Source organism: Muscardinus avellanarius (assembly GCF_963383645.1).
Source record: "Muscardinus avellanarius genome assembly, chromosome: 1".
In the NCBI taxonomy this organism is placed as follows: domain Eukaryota; kingdom Metazoa; phylum Chordata; class Mammalia; order Rodentia; family Gliridae; genus Muscardinus; species Muscardinus avellanarius.
In genome coordinates this window covers 15,196,380-15,215,523 of record NC_137786.1, presented here as the reverse complement: position 1 = coordinate 15,215,523, position 19,144 = coordinate 15,196,380, and the positions used below count along the sequence as shown (strand labels likewise).

The following is a 19,144-nucleotide window of genomic DNA, read 5'->3' as shown; positions in this document are numbered from 1 at the left end:
TAAATCAGTTGTTAGGAAAATATGCAGAAAGTTTCAATGATTAGCATCGCTATTTGCAGCTATGAAGCCTAAACGTTTCCTCTTGTTAGGAGGCTTTGTGAAAGACACAGGGTTCGGGGAAAAGCCTGAAACTTTCGGTATGGTGGAGATCCAGCAGGAATCTACAACAAATACATTTTTAATATATAAAGGAGGACGTGGCACAGTTATTGAAAAGCTATAGTTTTTTTCCACAGTGCAAGTACCAGTGGCCAACCTGAGATTTAGCTAGTTGTGAACCGGGATGAAGGAAGCCAGCTGAGCCTGGGCCGAGGGTCTTTAAACTTGATTTCACTCTCTGCGGTGAAGATCCGCCTTTCGTAGCATTCACGGCTACTTGCCATGTTAGAGGGTTTTCAGACCTGTCAAATTTCAAAGATGCTTTGAAATATCACAGCGTGTTCTCTATCAAGGCATTTTCATTAGATTTAAAGTAATGCATTTCTTTTTTTTTTTTTCTTTTTTTCTTTCTTTTTTTTGTGGTATTGGGGGTGGAACTAGGGGCTTTTCTACCTCTGGGCTATATTCCCAGACCTATTTTTGTAAATATATATTTTATTTGAAAACAGGGTCTCACTAAGTTGCTGAGAGCCTCACTAAGTAGCTGAGGCTGGCTTCGAACCTGTGTCATCCTCCTGTCCCAGCCTCCCATGCGCTGGGATTACAAGCGTGCGCCACCACGCCCGGCTAAAGTGATACATCTAAAAAGCCAGGCATGATGATGCAGGATTGTAATCCCAGGCTGAGACAGGAGAATCGCAGGTTCAAAGCCAGCCTCAGCTACTGAGGGAGCCCCCCCCCCCTAAACTTAGTGAGACCCTGTTTCCAAATAATATAATAAAAAAGGGCTGGGTTTGTAGCTCGGACATAGAATGGGTTAAATCCCTAGTACCACAAAAAACAAATAAACAAACAAAAATGACAGCGACACATTTCAATACTAGGCGCATATTGATTTTGAATAGAAGCAGTCTGTGGTAGTGGAAAGATGGCGGGCCTGGGAATGCCAGTGCCTCTTTGCCTAGTGTTCAGCGGGTTTTCTGGAGGGAGTGCAGCCTTGCCGTTCCAGCCCCATTTTCTTCTGCAAACTGACGACCTGAGCCCTTCCCTCCATCTGTTCTCTTGCACCGCTGGCATCGTGGATGCTTTAATACAATGCAGACTTTTTGGTAAGGGGTCACAGCATAGTCAGAGCCAGGCATGGTGGCACATGCCTGTATTCCTAGTTCTTGGGAGGCTGAGACAGGAGGATCCCAGGTTCCAGCAAGTGAGACTCTTAGCAACTTAGTGAGACCCTGTTTCAAAATAAAAGAGTAAAATGGAGCTGGAGTTATAGCTCAGAGGTAGAATGCCCCTGGGTTCAATCCCCAGTAAAACACACACACACGCACGCACACACTCACGCACGCACGCATGCATGCATGCACGCACGGCATATTAGAGGCCCTAATAGAGTGAGCTTTGCAAAGCACCTGAGAGGGAGGAGTGACTGGAAGCGCGCTTACATATGAGGACCCTGGACGTACCCCCTGCCCCTTCTGGTGCCAGTGAAGCTTTCAGGACACCAGTTTTGCTGGACACGGTGGTACACCCCCTCTAATCCCAGTATTTGGGAGGCTGAGACTGCAGGATCACAGGATCGATTTGCTGTTTAGCAAAGCCCTCAGGAACTTAGATTCTATTTCAAAACAAAAATTAAAGCAGGCACGGTGGCTCATGCCTGTAATCCTAGTACTTGGAAGGCTTAGATAGGAGAATAACAGGTTTGAGGACAGTCTCAGCAACTCGTGAGAGTCTCCCATCAATCTAGTGAGACCCTGCTTCCAAATAAGAAATAAAATCAAGCTGGGGGTGTAGTTTGAAGATAGGATGACTCTGGTTCAATCCCTAGTACTACTACTAACAATAACAACAACAACAACTACTACTACTACTACTATTATTACAAATAATACTAATAAAACTAATACTAATAATAATGGCAATTGATCTGGGCTTGGTTGCCCAGGCCTCAATCCCAGTACTTGGGAGACTGCGACTGAAGGATTGCAGATTTGAGGACGGTCTCAGCAATTTAGTGAGGCCCTATTTCTAAATTAAAAAAATAAAAATAAAATAGAGCTGAGAGTGTGGCTCAGAATTCCCTAGTACCACAAAGGAAAAGAAAAAATTAATTGATTCTGTTAACTCCTTATTGGTAATAACAATGACAATTAACTTCAATCCTTACCGTATGCCAAGGTCCCTGTACATTTTCTCATTTCATTCTCTCCTCAGTGTTAGCGGACAAATTCTAACATTCTCCTCATTTTCCAGATGAGCGAGAAGGAGGAAGCACCTTGCCAGAGGATGTAGCTAGGAACTGGTAGAGGTGGGACTTGAACCCCCGCCGGCCTCCCTCGAGACTCAGGATTCCTTTCTAGCACCTGCCCATCAATTAAGTGGTGGGACGTTCAGGACTCTGGGGGGTGAGCGTCACAGATCCGGTTGGCGCTCCGTGTCCCTGGGTTCTGCTTCCGTCCCTACGTGACAACCACAGGCTGAAAATATTCAGAACAAAATCACATATGAGCTGGGCATGGTGGCGCACACTTGTAATCCCCGTGCTTGGGAGGCTGAGACAGGAGGATCGTGCATGTTCAAAGCCAGCCTCAGCTGGCTTAAGAGACCCTGTTTCCAAATAAAAATATAAAATAGGTCTGGGAGTTTAGCCCGGAGGTAGAAGGCCCCTGGGTTCCATCCCCAGTACCACTAAAAAAAAAAAAAAAAAATCACATATGAACTGAACCTGTACAGGCTTTTTTTTCCTTGTCATTATTCCTTAAACAATACAGTTCAATAGCTAGTAAAGCAAATACAATGTTTTAGGTGTGTTAAGGAATCTAGAGATGATTTGAGTTATATGGAGGATGTACGGGCGTTTCTGTGCAAATACCGTGCCACTTCACAGAAGGGAATTGACCCCTGAGGATCTGGGCTCATTGGGGTTCCTGGAGCCAGTCCCCTGTGGATCCCGCGGTGACCGGGTGGTGCCCTGCGTGATGCAGGGTGAGTCCTGGCTACCGGGCCTCGTGATGCTCCGAAGAGAGGTCCGCCTGGGCCACCGTACTTTCAATCCACGTCCCTGCGGTGTCTGGTCTTCTGAATGCTGGCCCAGGTTTTCAGTGCCTATAGCTCATGGGCAGGGGTTGAAATCTCTGGGAGCTTTCTTGGCTCTTCCAGACCTCAGAGTTTACTCTGAGTGGTCAGTGGGAAGAGGCACCGTAATTACAGTGATCCGGCACCTAATAACCGGGTGTGTGCGCCTCAAGCTCCTGCTCCTCCTTCGCACAGCTTCGACTTCATCTACGACCTCTTTGAACACGTCTCGAGCCGTAACAACCAGGACACCTTGAAATGTGGAAGTAAGCACCGGCGGCCCACCGTCAGCTCGCAGTTCAAGGTGAGTGTCCGCGCAGCTTGCGCCAGCCCGTTGTGACTCAGATGTTCAGAACTGCAGAAAGGAGTCCGGTGTACATGGGATCTGCGAGGGTATTGGATTTTATACCTTTTATGTTGTGCTTTTAGAACACACAGTGCTTTAGAAGTAGGCATTCTGGGGTCAAGATGTACCTCAGTAGTAGAGAATATGCCTAACGTGGAAAGACCTGGATTCAGTCTCTGGTACCCTCCCAATTACATAGGTAGATAGACAGACAGACAGGCAGGAAGGCAGGCAGATAGATCTGTGTACACACACACACACACACACACACACACACACACACACACACACATCACCACCACCACCACCACACAATTTTTATGAAGAAAATGAAAATATAGATTTTTTGTTATTAAAAAGCAATAACTATACTAAACTTTTGAAATAATAGATCTTCTTATGAAGGTCTGTATTAGCCAGGCATGGTGATACTCACCTGTAATCTCAGCTACTCAGGCAGATGAGAAAGGAAGTTGGAAGCCAGCCTAGGGAATTTACCAAGACCTTGTCTCAAAATTTAAAAAATGCTGAGGATATAGCATCGCTGGGTTTAATTGCCAATACAGGGGGGAAAAAGTCTGTTTACCATCTTGTATTCTTATTTTATTTAGAAGCTCCTGTGAAAATAGAATATATTTCTTTCCAAGTCTAGATGTTGTATTTTTCCCAGGTATGCTTACAGTATCACAACTAGGTCCAACGACTACATTCTTATTTATTTATTTATTTATTTATTTATTTATTTATACGTACATACATATATATATACATATATATGTATATATGTGTGTATGTATGTATATATGTATATATATATACATATATACATATATACATATATATATTTGTGGTACTGTGGGTGGAACCCAGAGGCTTATTCTACCTCTGGGCTATACTCCCAGACCTATTTTGTATTTTATTCAAAAACAAGATCTCACTAAGTTGCTGAGAGCCTCACTAAGTAGCTGAGGCTGGCTTCGAACCTGTGCGATCCTCCTGTCTCAGCCTCCAATGCGCTGGGATTACAAGCGTGCGTCACCACGCCCGGCTTACATTCAGATTTGAATAAGATTGATGCCGGCGTTCTTTATCCAGATGTCCAGAATTCAAGGAAAATAATTCTTATTTGCATTTTAATTTGTGAGCATTTTATGTAGTTTAAAAGTGGAGCATGTCGGAGCTGGGCATGGTGGCACATGCTTATAATCCCAGTATTTGGGAGGCTGAGACAGGAGGACGACAGTGTGCAGACAGCCTCATCTAGTACTTAATAAGGCCCTTTGCAACTCAGTGAGACCCATTTTTAAAATAAAGAACAAAAAATAGGGGTGGGGTGTCACTAAAAAGTAGAATGCCCCTGGGTTTCATCCCCAGCACCACAAAAATAAAGGAGCATGTAGCTGGGCCCAGTGGCACAGGACTGTCATGCTAGTACTTGGGAAGCTAAGATAGGAGAATCACAGGTTCGAGGCCAACCTCAGCAACTTAGCAAAACCCTGTTTCAAAAAAATCATAATAATGAAAAGAGCTGGAGTTAAGATCAGTGGTAGAATGACCTTGGGTTCAGTCTCCAGTAACACACACACGCGCGCACACACGCACACACACGGAACATGTGAAGACCATTGCTCTAACTTGTCTATTTCTCAAGTGTTAGCATGCAGGGAGTTGGGCTGGGCAGTCAGCTGATACAAAACACGCCCTCAGCCGGGCGTGGTGGCGCAGGCTTGTGATCCAGCATTCGGGAGGCTGAGACGGGAGGATGGCGGTTCACGACCGGCCTCAGCTACTTAGTGAGGCCCTTTGCAACTCGGTGAGACCCTGTTTCAAAATAAAGAATAAAAAACAGGGCTGGGGGTGTATCTTGGAGGTAGAAGGCCCCTGGCTTCCATCCCCAGTACCACACACAAAAAAAGCCCTGTGCAAGGTTTTGATTGGGTTGCGCACACAGGTGCTTGGGCCTTCTGGTGCAGTGTGTTGTACACCTTGGTGAAGATGAGCTGGGCCCAGGCCAGCATGGCCAACGCACCAGATGGTGCAGAATGAAGGTCAAGTTTGGCCCAGATGAGATAGAATGCTAATCACTGTCATTTATTAAGTACTCATTACATGCCAGCCATTGGGCTAATTTAATCCCTTTGCATACACTGTCTGGTCCACTCCTCGCATAACGCCAGGAGAGCATATTATTGTCCCCATTTTACAGAGGAGGAAACAGGAAACACGGGGTCTTAGGGGCGTGAAGATCCACTCAGGCCCTCGGTGGACTGAGGCGAGGATTCGAGACGCATCTCCCTGCTGCATCTAACTCTGGAACCCAGCTCTTGATCTCCCGGAGGAGATGGGCTCTTTTCTCAGAGGTGCTTGTGCCTGGCGGTGTCTCGGAAGGCTTTGTGGCCTTTGGGGTTTGAATAGGATGAGGAAGGAAGGAAATGGGAAAGGATGGGGGCCTTCCAGGTGGAAGGAGACGAATCCAGGGTCCCCTCTCTCTTCCCTCTGGTGGACTATCCATAGATACGGGCCAGAGGACCGTGAGAATGTTGCTTGGTGTCGGGATATGAAGAGCCAGGGATGCCAGGAGTGTTGTCTACTGAGAAACCCTAAAGCTGTCTGAGCAGAACATATTGAGTCAACATAGTGTTGGAGATAACCCGGGTTTCTTCTACAGCAAAACTGTAAGAGGGAAAATGACAGAGTTTGAGGGAAAACCAATAAATTAAGAGATATAAAAGGTGTATCCGCCAAATGCAATGCGTGAACCATCTAATTCCATGGGAAAAGAACACAAAGCATTAAAAAGTTGTGAAATCTGAGCCGGGCGTGGTGGCACATGCTTGTAATCCCAGCATTTGGGAGGCTGAGAGACAGGAGGAGCCGGTTCAAGGACAGCCTCAGCTGCTACCTAGTGAGGCCCTTTGCAACTCAGTGAGACCCTGTTTCAAAATAAAGAATAAAAAGTTGGACTGGGGGTGTAGCCCTGAAGTAGAGTACTGGGTTACATTCCCCAGTACTGCCAAAAAAAAAAAGGAATTGTAAAATCTGAGACAGGAGGAGCCAATTTTAAATATGAAATGTGAGACCATTATACGTTTTAATGTTAAGTGTTTAATTTAGAAATCCATGTTAAATCATTTTAGGTGTGATGATATTGGATTAATGTCTTAAATTGTTTAGCTTTAATAATACATACTTTGCTAGGCATAGGGGCACACACCTTTATCTCAGTACTTGGAAGGCAGAGACAGTAGAATTTTGAATTTGAAGCTAGCCTCAGAAATTTAGTGAGGCCATCAGCAACTTAGACCTTGTTTCAAAATAAAAAATAAAATAGCCAGGCATGGTTGTACATGCCTGTAATCCCAGTACTTAGGAGGCTGAGACGGGAGGATTGCAGGTTCAAGGACAGCCTCAGCAACATAGCAAGAAACAAGCAACCTAGTGAGACCCTGTTTCAAAACAAGACATAAAAAGGGCTGCAGGTGTAGCTGGGAGGTAGAATGCCCCTGAATTCAATCGCCAGTACCACAAAAAAAAAATAAATAAAATAAATAAAATAAAATAGGGTTGGGCACATAACTCAGAAATAGGATGCCCCTGAGTTCAATTCCCAGTGTCCCCTCCACAAACACAGAATAGCAATGATCATACATACATACATACATACGTACATACATGCATACATACTGAAATATCAGTGGATGAAAGAACAGAATGTTTGACTGGGATTTGCTTTTCTACAAGGGCAGGCTAGTGTGTACAGAGACGGGGACCAGATGCGATGACATCAGCCCTGAGCTAATCAGAACTCATGACAAGCATACACTTGTGTCTGCTTTAGCAGATGTGAAAGGGTCTCCATACAAAACAACTGAAAAAAGAATGGCAAGTGGAATTATAGGTCAGTCCAAATTCTATAGGTCTGGTGAGTGAAAGGTAAGAATGAGATTGTTAGCCGGGCGTGGTGGCGCACGCTTGTAATCCCAGCATTCGGGAGGCTGAGACCTGGAGGATCGCGGTTCGCGGACAGCCTCAGCTACTTAGTGAGGCCCTCGGCAACTCAGTGAGACTCGGTTTCAAAATGAATAAAAAATAGGGCTGGGGGCTAGACATGGTGGTGCACGCCTGTAAACCCAGCATTTGGGAGGCTGAAACAGGAGGATCACAGTTTGCAGACAGCCTCAGGTACTTAGGCCCTTTGCAACTCAGTGAGACCCTGTTTCAAATGTAATCCCAGCATTCGGGAGGCTGAGACCTGGAGGATCGCGGTTCGCGGACAGCCTCAGCTACTTATTGAGACCCTCTGCAGCTCAGTGAGACCCGGCTTCAAAAAAAAAGAATAAAAAATAGGGCAGGGGCTGTAGCTCGGAGGTCGAATGCCCCTGGGTTTCATCCCCAGACCTGCAAAAAACAAAAGAATGAGAGATTGTGGCCCCAGGACCAGTAAAGTACTGGCATAGGCTGTTTTGATGGAAATGATGTTTCTGGAAAAATAGTTACAGTGGAAAAGTGATACTACTCAATCTTAAATGTTGATATATCCCTAGGTCGTTTTTTTGTTTAACAGAATGATTTTGTAGAATGGTATTCCTTCAACAGAGATAATAAATGAATTTTACACTCTGGAATAATTTCAATTATAATAAATTATAATATCTTTTGCCCTGTTTTATGTATGTATGTATATAGGTAGGCAGGTAGATATATATGGTACTAGGAAATTGAATCCAGTGGCATTCTACCTCTGAGCTACACCCAAACTATTTTATTTTTCATTTTATTTTATTTTTATTTATTTATTTATTTATTTATTTATTTATTTATTTATTTATTTTTGGTGGTACTGGGGTTCCTGGAAACCCTTCTACTTCCGGGCTACACTCCCAGACCTTTTTTATATTTTTATTTGGAAACAGGGTCTCTTAAGCCAGCGCAGCTGGCTTCGAACCTGCGCGATCCTCCTGTCTCCGCCTCCCAAGTGGGGAGATTACAAGCGTGCGCCACCACGCCCGGCTTATTTTTCATTTTAAAACAGGTTTGAGCTAGGGTACGGAGGGCCTCAACTTAAGTTGCTGAGGCTGGCTTCGAACCTGGAACCTCCAGTGTCAGTCTCCCAAGTGCTGGGATTACAGGCATGCGCCCCCACATCCAGCTCTGCCTTGCTTTGTGTTAGAATGACATAATTAACAATGAAGATCTCTCTTATTTCTGTGATTTACATTATTCGGGTTTTTTTTACTCTGATTTCCTAGAAGCGTTCAGGGTGCTGAGAAATAAAATCGGACCTAAGAAAGCAAGTCAGCCTATGCTCTTTCCTTCCCTCTAGGACTCGCTGCATTCCTTAATGGCGACACTCAGCTCCTCCAATCCTTTCTTCGTCCGCTGTATCAAACCGAACACGCAGAAGGTAAGATGTATCGATGGTGCCGGGCGGAGGCCTGGGGTGCCAGGACACAGCCTCCTGCGCTGGTTACTCACAGATTTGGTTTCTCCAAAGTCCTTTCATTACCCAGGGTTGGAAATGGATATGACGTTATTATAACCTGACATTAAATGAAAAAATAGCCCTTTGTCCTCGGAGCCTGTTAGTCTGCTTTTGAATGAGGCCATTAGCTGTAGGGAAATGTATTTTAAAAGGGAACATCACAAGGCCTTCACATTCCTCTTGAACATCTGGGTTGAAAGTCTTGGATCTGGCCCCCAAAGTGCAATGTACCTATTTAGAAAAAAAAAATAATTTGTGTCATTTTGTTGGGCTTGGTTGTTTTTGTTTGTTTGCTTTTAGTTTTCTTCTTTTGTTTTATGGTTAAACATGATGAAGAAGGTTTCCTCTAAGTGGTCATGCTGAAGTTTAAGAACTTCAACTAGTTGGCTGCAGCCAGTTTGAAGACACCTCACAGGATACCGTAACTTACAGAAAGGCTCTGTGGTTTGGAATGGCACAGTCCAAGAAGAAACAACCTGCGTTTAAAAAAGAAGCTAGCCGGGCGTGGTGGCGCACGCTTGTAATCCCAGCATCTGGGAGGCTGAGACGCGAGGATTGTGGGTCAAGGACAACCTCAGCTACTACTTAGTGAGGCCCTTTGGAATTCAGTGAGACTCTGTTTCAACATAAAAAAATAAAAAATTAGGGCTGGGGGTGTAGCTCAGAGGTCGAATGCCCCTGGGTTCCATCCCGAGCACTGCAAAAAAGAGAGAGAGAGAGAGAGAGAGAGAGAGAGAGAGAGAGAGAGAGAGAGAGAGAGAGAGAGAGAGAGAGAGAGAGAAAAGCTAAACTGGGCACTGTCGTACACACTTGTAATCTCAGTACTTGGGAGGCAGACACAGAAGGATTTTTAGGTTCACAGTCAGCTTTGGCAACTTAGCAAAACCCTCTACAACTTAGTGAGACCCTGTTTCAAACTAAAAAGTAAAATATAGAAATAAATGAATGAATTAATTAAAAAGAAGCTACCTAGCCAGGCATGGTGGCGCACACTTTTAAATCCCAGCATTTGGGAGGCTGAGACAGGAGGATCATGGTTCGCGGAAAGCCTCATCTCCTACTTAGTGAGGCCCTATGCAACTCAGTGAAACCCTGTTTCAAAAAATAAAAGAATTAGAAAAAAAAAAAATAGGGCTAGCTCAGAGGTAGAATGCTGCTGGGTTCTATCCCCAGTACCACAAAAAAAAAAAAAAAAAAAAAAAAAAAGCTACCTAAATTTAAAAAAAGAGTATTAGATATATGCAGTTGCTAAATCCAAGACTAAGTACCTTACCTTAAAATATTGTTAATAAATTAATTTTCACTTAGTAAATTAATTTTTCACTTAGTAAATTAATTTAGTAATTTCACTTAGTAAATAAATTTTCACTTAGTAAATTAATTTTCACTTAGTTCCTCTTAGGAACCCCTCTTAAGAGAGAAAACCCAGCCGGGCATGGTGGCGCATGTTTGTATGTTTGTAATCCCAGCATTTGGGAGGCTGAGACAGGAGGATCGCAGGTTCTCAGCCAGCCTTAGCTACCTAGTGAAGCCCTTTGCAACTCAGTGAGAACCTGTTTCAAAATAAAGAATAAAGAATAAAAAATAGGGCTGGGAGTGTCACTCTGAGGTAGAATGCCCCTGGGTTCCATCCCCCGTACCACACACACACACACACACACACACACACACACAGACAGACCAAATATCAGTTTGTTATCTTACTGTGAGGTGCAGCGAGAACTAGACACATAGACGGCATAAAGTGGCCGACGCTGGGTTTATAGAGAAGATCCATAATAAGATAATGTACAGAAAAGATAATGTACACCATTCTCATAGTTTAAAAAGACCACATCACCGGGAGTGGTGGCTCGCACTTGTAATCCCAGTGCTTGGGAGGCTGAGACAGGAGGATCGCATGTTCAAGGCCAGCTTCAGCAATTTACTGAGGTCCTCTACAATTTAGTGAGGCCCTGTTTTAAAATAAAAGAATAAGAGGCCGGCGTGGTGGCGCACGCCTGTAATCCCAGCATTCAAGAGGTGGAGACCAGAGGATTGTGGTTCGCGGACAGCCTCAGCTGCTTAGTGAGGCCCTCCGCAACTCAGTGAGACCCTGTTTCAAAGTAAAGAATAAAAAATAGGGCAGGGGGTGTAGCTCAGAGATAGAATGCCCCTGGATTCCATCCCTAGAGCCGCAAAATAAATAAATAAATAAAATAAAGACTAAAAAATAGACTGAGGTGTAGCTTGGAGGTGCGGTGCCCCTGGGTACCATCTCCATACTGCAAAAAAAAAAAAAAAAAAAAAAAAAAAAAGAATAAAATAGGTCTTGGGGTAGAATGTCCCTGGGCTCCATCCCTAGCTCCACACATAGAAAAGAGTAATAGATCTTTTCACTTTTCAAATGTATATTAAAAATGCTTTAGGCTATATCAGAAAATGGCATCTTAACAATATAGGGTTGTTTACTTGTTTGTTTGTTTGTTTGTTTGTTTGTTTGTTTACGGTACTGGGGGTGGAACCCAGGAGCTTTCTACCTCCGGGCTATACTCCCAGACCTATTTTATACTTTACCTGGCCTGGAAACAGGGTCTCACCAAGTTGTTGAGAGCGTCACTCGGTAGCTAAGGCGATCCTCCTAACTCAGCCTCCCAAGCACCGGGATTACAAGAGTGCACCACCATGCCCGGTGGGGTTGTTTTTTTTTTTTTTTTTAACAAAATGTAGAAAATGAAATTAGAACATCTCTTTCTCGTGTGTGTGTGTGTGTGTGTGTGTGTGTGTGTGTGTGTGTAGGAGATTTTACAATACGCTATGCAAACTGGTCTATATTCCAGTTGGTGTATTTGGCGAGCCTCCACGGGGAGTATTCACGAGGCCGTGTGGCCGGGCCGTGCGTCTGTAGCACGTATTCACAGGCGCTGCTCAGACGCTCAGTGCTCTTTCTCTGTTTTGCGGTAGGGATAATGATACCATACTTTATCCCTCGAGCACACTCGCCTTTTTCTCAGGGGGAAGCCTTGGGCACGGGGAGGCATCTTCCAGTTTCCGGCGAGCCGGAGTTTCACGGGGAGCGTCCTTCCCTTTCTCATGCTCTGAAACATAATCTCTCGGCTTTACGGTCCTTGGCGTCTGGGATTCAGTGAAACTGGAATGCACCTGGCACCCCTGCCCTAAGGACAGAAAGGTCGGTTCAAGACGCTCGGCCCTCCGTGGATTTCTTTTCATTCTTCGATAATGTGGAGTTAGTTTTTCCTTCCAGTTGTAAAAGCTTTAGAAATCAGGCCTGCTTAAAACACCTCAGCCAGACTACCGAAGAAATGATCCTTTTCGGGGCTTGTTTTTTTGTCTTCTGACTCAAGGCGGACACTAATCCATATCGCACCACGAGAGGGACTGTGCAAAGTGTCTCCCTGCCCTTTTTTTTTTTTGGGGGGGGGGGGTCCTGGAGTTCCTGGAAACCCTTCTACCTCCGGGCTACACTCCCAGACCTATTTTATACTTTTTTTTAAAATTTGGAAACAGGGTCTCTTAAGCCAGTGAGGCTGACTTCGAACCAGCGCGATCCTCCTGTCTCCGCCTCCCAAGCACGGGGATTACAAGCGTGCGCCACCACGCCCGGCTCTCTCCCTGTCCTTTTAAAAGTACCCCAAACAACCAGGTGTGGTGGTATATGCGTGTTTCCCAGCATTTGGGAGGCTGAGACAGGAGAATTGCTGTTAGCTCTTTGAAGACAGCCTTAGCGCCTACTTAGTGAGGCCCTTTGCAACTCAGTGAAACCTTGTTTCAAAAAATAAATAGAGCCGGGTGTGGTGTCACACACTTGTAATCCCAGCATTTGGGAGGCTGAGACAAGAGGATCACGGTTCATGGACAGCCTCAGCTACTTAGTGAGGCCCTCTGCAACTCAGTGAGACCCTGTTTCAAAATAAAGAATAAAAAATTAGGCAGGGGATGTAGCTCAGAGGTCAAATGCCTCTGGGTTCCATCCCCAGACTCTCAAAAATAAGTAAATATATATATAAATAAATATATAATATATATATATATATAATAAAAAATAGGGATGGTCCTGTAGCTTGTAGGTAGAATGCCCCTGGGTTCTCTTCCCTGTATCACAAAAAGGTACCCTAAAAGTGAAGGCCCAGGCACAAGAGCAGACTTGTCTGAGGTCTGACATGTAGGTGTGATTTATACGTGTAGAAAGGCTAATGGGAACAGGGAGATGCTAAACTGTGAATCAGTTAGCATCCATTTGGTCTCACTGGAGAGGCGGCCTGGGACTGCGACTGCGTTCTGTGAACTCCAGCTCAGCAAGCCTTTCCTGGAGCTTCTTAGTCCAAAGATGGGTTCTTGTAGAAACGTTTACTGGGGCAATCTCGCCTTCACTCTGTGGCGATGGGAAATGTATCTTTCCAGGACAGAAGGATGAGAGTCAATTCACCCCGGGTTCTTCTCCAGTCAGCTCATCCTCGAAGCTGGAGAGGCTGTGTCTGAACACGTTTGAAGCCAGGCACGGCGGCACACGCCCGTAACCCCGGTACTTCGGAGGCCAAGACAGGCAGATCGTAGGTTCGAGGCCAGCGTGCTATAACTTAGCAAGACCCTGTTTCAAAATAAAAAGAAGAAATGTTAAAGGGCTGGGAGTGTAGCTCAGAAGTAGAATGACCCTGGGTTCGATCCGCAGTACCACCACTAAAAAACGAAGTGTGAATGTAGTGTTTTTGTGCAGTATTGAGGAACAAGGATCATATTCTAGAGGGGTATTTGTAGTTTTTGTGACCAAAAAAGAAACAGGAGCATGAGCTGAAAAGTCCGTGTCCTAACAACTGTAGCATTAGAAACATTGGTGGTACTGGGGGTGGAACCCAGGGGCTTTCTACCTCCGGGCTATACTCCCAGACCTTTTTTTTATTTATATATTTTATTTGGAAACAGGGTCTCACTAAGTTGCTGAAAGCCTCACTAAGTAGCTGAGGCTGGCTTCGAACCCGTGCGATCCTCCGGTCTCAGCCTCCCAAGCGCAGGGATTACAAGCGTGTGCCACCACGCCCGGCTGCATTAGAAACATTGAAGGTAGCTGCTTCTGCACTCTATTTTGAGCATGCGCAAGATTTGCACTTTGACCCCGTGAAGGGGGCACCACAGGACCACGGCTTGTCACGTAGGCTGCCTGCCCTCTTGGCAAGAGTCTGGACCCCAGAGTGATCGTTTGGACCAAAAGAATCATGAAATGGTTGGTGGTTTGATTTTTTGTTTTTTTTGTGTGTGGGTCTGGAAATAGAACCTGGGGCCTTTGACCTCCGAGCTACACCCCCTGCCCTATTTTTTTATTCTTAATTTTGAAACAAAGTCTCACTGAGTTGCAGAAGGGGCTCACTAAGTAGCTGAGGCTGTCTGCGAACCAGGATCCTCTTGTCTCAGCCTCCCGAATGCTGGGATTACAAGCGTGTGCCACCACACCCGGCTTTTGGGTGTTTTTTTGTGTGTGTGTGTGCTATTTGGGTTTGTGGTTAAATTGTTATTATTTGGGTTTTGGGCAGGGACTATAACTGAAATGCTGGAACTCAAGTTTCAGCTCACCTGTGAAAACAGTTTCTGTTTCTTTTTGCTTGGTTTGGTTTTCTTTGTTTTTGCAGTACTAAGGATGGAACCCAGGGGTATTCTACCTCCAAGCTACACTCCCAGCCCTATTTTTAATTCTTTCTTTTCTTTTTCTTTTTCTTTTTTTTTTTTTTTTTTTGTGGGTCTAGAGATGGAACCCAGGGAATTCAACCTCTGAGCTACACCCCCTGCCTATTTTTTATTCTTAATTTTGAAACAGGGTCTCACTGAGTTGCAGAGGGGCTCACTAAGTAGCTGAGGCTGTCCACGAACCAGGACCCTCCTGTCTCAGCCTCCCGAATGCTGGGATTACAAGCGTGGCCACCACGCCGGTTCTTTCTATTTCTGAACATGCCTTTCACTGATCTTGGGTCCTGTACCAAAGGTATGTTACTAGGCTTACTGGGAAATCCTCCTGGTGCCAAGCTCTGAAGCAGATAAAAGGCACACCTCCTGAGGGAAGGGAGGCTGCGGACAGTCCTCGGCTTTGGCTCTCTCTGGAAAATGAGCTCAGATTTCCCAGAGTTCACAGAGGGCAGGCTTCTCCCATAGGTGATTTGGGGTTGGTGATGTGGCCTTTCAGCCCTGTGCTATGATTTGGTAAGATAGTAGCAAGAGCTGGCCCAGAGTGCCCCAACCCATCACAGGCAGTCTCTGGGTCTGAGCAAACCTTCAGGGCTTTATTGGAGCCTCTCCCCAAGGGTGGCACAGCCTGGGAGCTCTCCCCACCAGGTGTTTCAGCAAATAAGTTCCAGCCTGAAAAGCCTCTCATTAACATTCCTCAGGAAAACCCTGCGGAGGTTCAGAAGGGAGCAGAGTGATAGGGATCTGGATGGCCTCCCCTGGTCAAGAACCAGGCCCTGGCAGCCCCAGGCGCACAGTGTGAGGCCAGGGTCACTGGTGGACACAGTCAAGGCCGCCTCCTGGGGCAGGCCTGGCTGCCTTTCCTCCCTGTTTTTTTTGTTTTTTTGTTTGTTTTTGGTTTTTTTCTGAGTTTAGTGTAAAGAGGATGCAGGTTCAAGGAGGGAAACATCCTGGATCCCAGAGATACCATCTTTAGATTTTGTTGTTGGTTTTGTACTTGGGACAGAGTCTAGAGGCATTCTACCTCCAAGCCATACCCAGACCTTTATTACTATTAATAATTATTTCATTTTATTATTATTTTTTAATTTTTATTGGTGCATTATATTCATACATCATATTGGGGTAAAAAACGTGTGTACATACATGTACACATCACTGATTTAACCCCTATTATTATTTTATTATTATTACTATTATGTCTTATCGGTACATGGTGGTCATAGATCTTAACGGGGCTCAAGATGGTAGAGGCATACATGCACACGACACTCAGGTAGTCCTTCCCCAGGACTCATTCCTCCCCCTCCCTTTTTCTCATATCTGGCTTAGTGATCGACTTTGTTATGTTTATGAACGCACATCTATGCACTGGGAATGTCCCTCTTCCCCCTCGCGTCCCCCTCAGTCGGGTCGCCTTATCTGCTCCTCTATGGCTTCTCCTTCTTCGTCTAGAGTTCCTCCTATGACCCTTTTCCTCCCTAGCTTCTGCCTATCAGGGAGAGCATCCGATCTTCTACTTTTATGACTGGCTAATCTCACTTAGCATAACGTTCTCCAGTTCCATCCATTTCCCTGCAAATGACATAATTTTTTTTTATTATGGCCAAAGAAAATTCCATTGTGTACCTGGTTCATAGTTTTGTCATCCATTCATCTGTTGATGGACATCTTGGCTGGTTTCTTTTGTGTGTGTGTGTGTGTGTGCATGCGTGTGCGCGCGCGCGCGTGTGTGTGTGGTATGGAGATTGAACCCAGAGGCATTCTACCTCCAAGCTACACCCCCAGCCCTATTTTTTATTCTTCACTTTTGAAACAGGGTCTCATTGAGTTGCAAAGGACATTCCTAAGCAGCTGAGGCTGTCCACAAACCTGATCCTCCTGTCTCAGCGTCCCAAGTACTGAGATTACAGGTATGTGCCACCACACCTGGTTTATTCTCTCTCTTTTTCTGCCTCTGGTTTCTCCTTAGCCCTACGGAGCCTCTTCCGGGCAGCCCTCTGCCCGTCCTCACAGGCCTCAGTGTCTAGTCCTTACTTCTATAATGGAAATATAAAGTCTTCCCAGCTGGGTGTGGTGGTGCTTGCTTGTGATCTGAGTACTTGGGAGGCTGAGACTGATTGATGGATTGCAGGTTCAAGGACAGCCTCAGCAATTTAGTGAGGCTCTCAGCAACCCAGTGAGACCTCGTTTCCAAATAAGAAAATCAGTCTAAGGGTGTAGCTGGGAGGTAGAATGTGTCTGGGTTCAATTCCCAGCACCACACAAAAAATAAATAAATAAATAATAAAGTCGTCCATGTTGGTAGAGACCTGGCCATTTCTGCAGGCCTGCCTCCGCCTGGAGGTACTGACTCACAATGCCAGGCGCCACTGCTGAGCGCTCGAGATGCCGCACTGCTCGGGAGGGGCATCTGTAGATGCCCGTGGTCTACAGTTGGCCAGGTTTGTCAACTGTCAAGACACATACTCATACCGCCACAGGCTCTATTCTGCTAATTTATTTTTTTTTTGGCATCTTTGATTTGTCTACTGGAAAGTTACTCTAGGTATAACTTATATAAGTTATATAATATTTCATAATCAAATAGTTGAAAACAGAGTTAGGGTCTTTAGGAGGGAGGCCAAAATACCAACCGGATTATCAGAGACTGCTGATTTGGACCCGGCACCCTCTGGAGAGTCAGCCGGCTGTGGGGGAAGGGATCAACCGGCCACACATCTGGAGAGTTGCGCATAGTCCTGATTGGCCGGCCGGCTGAGTCACGTGGGGGATCGGCTGTTTTATGGGCATGCCGATTCTCGCGACATCTGTAGCATCGCGATGTTTGGAGTCTCGCGGCACCTGGAGTCTCGCCATATCTCCGCTTCTGGCTTCCGCTTCCTGCTCCGCTGTGAGATCACGCAGGGGAGGGACCCGACTTATCAATAGTATGTTACAGCAGTATATTAATACTGGGTTGACATCTTTAATGTGTAACCAATATCGTGTGCATATGTGGTACTGGCAACTGAATACAGGGGCATTCTGCCTGCGATCTACACCCCCAGCCCTATTTTATTTTTAAAACAGGGTCTCGAGCCAGACATGGTGGCACACACGTGTAATCCTAGCATTTGGGAGGCTGAGACAGGAGGATCATGGTTTGCAGACAGCCTCAGCTACTACTTAGGCTATTTGCAACTCAGTGAGACCCTGTTTCAAAATAAAGAATAAGCCAAGCTGAGCGTGGTGGTTCATGCTTGTAATCCCAGCATTTGGGAGGCTGAAACCGGAGGATCTTGGTTCACAGGCAGCCTCAGCTACTTAGCAGGGCCCTTAGCAACTCAGTGAGACCCTGTTTCAAAATAAAGAATTAAAAAAAAAATAGAGCAGGGGAGTGTAGCTCTAAGGTCGAATATCCTGAAATTCATTCCCGGACCTGAAAAAAAATAAAAGTAATAAAATTCAAAGAATAAAAAATGGGCCTGGGGTAGGTGTAGCTTGGAGGTAGTAGGCCCCTGGGTTCCAATGCAGACCTACAAAAAAAAATTTTTTTTGGTGGTACTGGAGGTAAAACCCAGGGGCCTCTACCTCCGGGCTACACCCCCAGACCTATTTTATACTTTATTTGGAAACAGGGTCTCACTAAGTAGCTGAGGCTGGCTTCGAACCTGTGCAATCCTCCTGTTTCAGCCTCCCAAGCGCGGAGATTACAAGCGTGTGCCACCACGCCCGGCTGCAAAAATTTTTTTTTAAAGTTTAAAAAATAAAGAAAAAAAGAATAAAAAATAGGGCTAGAGATATAGCTTGGAGGTAGAATGCCCTTGGGTTCCATCCCCAGTGCCGCAAAAAAAAAAAAAAAAAAAAAGGAAGAAAAGAAGAAAAGGAAAAGAAAAAAGAAAAAAACAAGGAAAAAGCAGGGCATCACTAAGTTGCTGAGGCTGGCCTCCAAACTGTGATCCTCTTGTTTCAGCCTCCCACATACTAAGACTACAGACATGCACCACCACACCCAGCAGAGCATTTTTTATTTTTTATTTGGAAACAAGGTCGTCCTAAATTGCCAAGGATCACCAAGCTGCTGGGGCTATTCTCAAACCTGTGATCCTCCTGTCTCAGCCTCTCAAGTACTGGGGTTACAGGCATGCACCACCATGCACAGCTTCCTTTACTCTTTAACATTGTTATTGGATGAACAGTTTTTCCATTTTTAAAAAAATTATTAGGCTGCCGGGTATCGTGGCGCATGCTTGTAATCGCAACACTTGGGAGGCTGAGGCAGGAGGATTCGGGTTCGTGGACAGCCTCAGCTACCCTAGTGAGGCCCTTTGCAACTCAGTGAAACCCTGTTTCTTTGTGTGTGTGTGTGTGTGTGTGTGTGTGGTACTGGGGGTGGAACCCAGGGGCTTTTCTACCTCCGGGCTATACTCTCAGACCTATTTTATATTTTATTTGGAAACGGGGTCTCACTAAGTTGCCGTCTCACT

The 19,144-nt window shown here is 45.4% G+C and overlaps 1 protein-coding gene across 1 annotated transcript in view; it reads left to right on the top strand.

Annotated features, from left to right (window-relative positions):
• Nucleotides 1–19,144, top strand: part of MYO10 (myosin X) — a gene marked incomplete at both ends in the record, with an annotated part of 122,293 nt that overhangs the window by 11,069 nt on the left and 92,080 nt on the right. The window contains 2 exons of the mRNA XM_080709559.1: nt 3,373–3,481; nt 8,847–8,927. Of these exons, the coding sequence (XP_080565685.1) occupies nt 3,373–3,481; nt 8,847–8,927 (190 nt within the window). The remainder of the gene's footprint in view (nt 1–3,372; nt 3,482–8,846; nt 8,928–19,144) is intronic.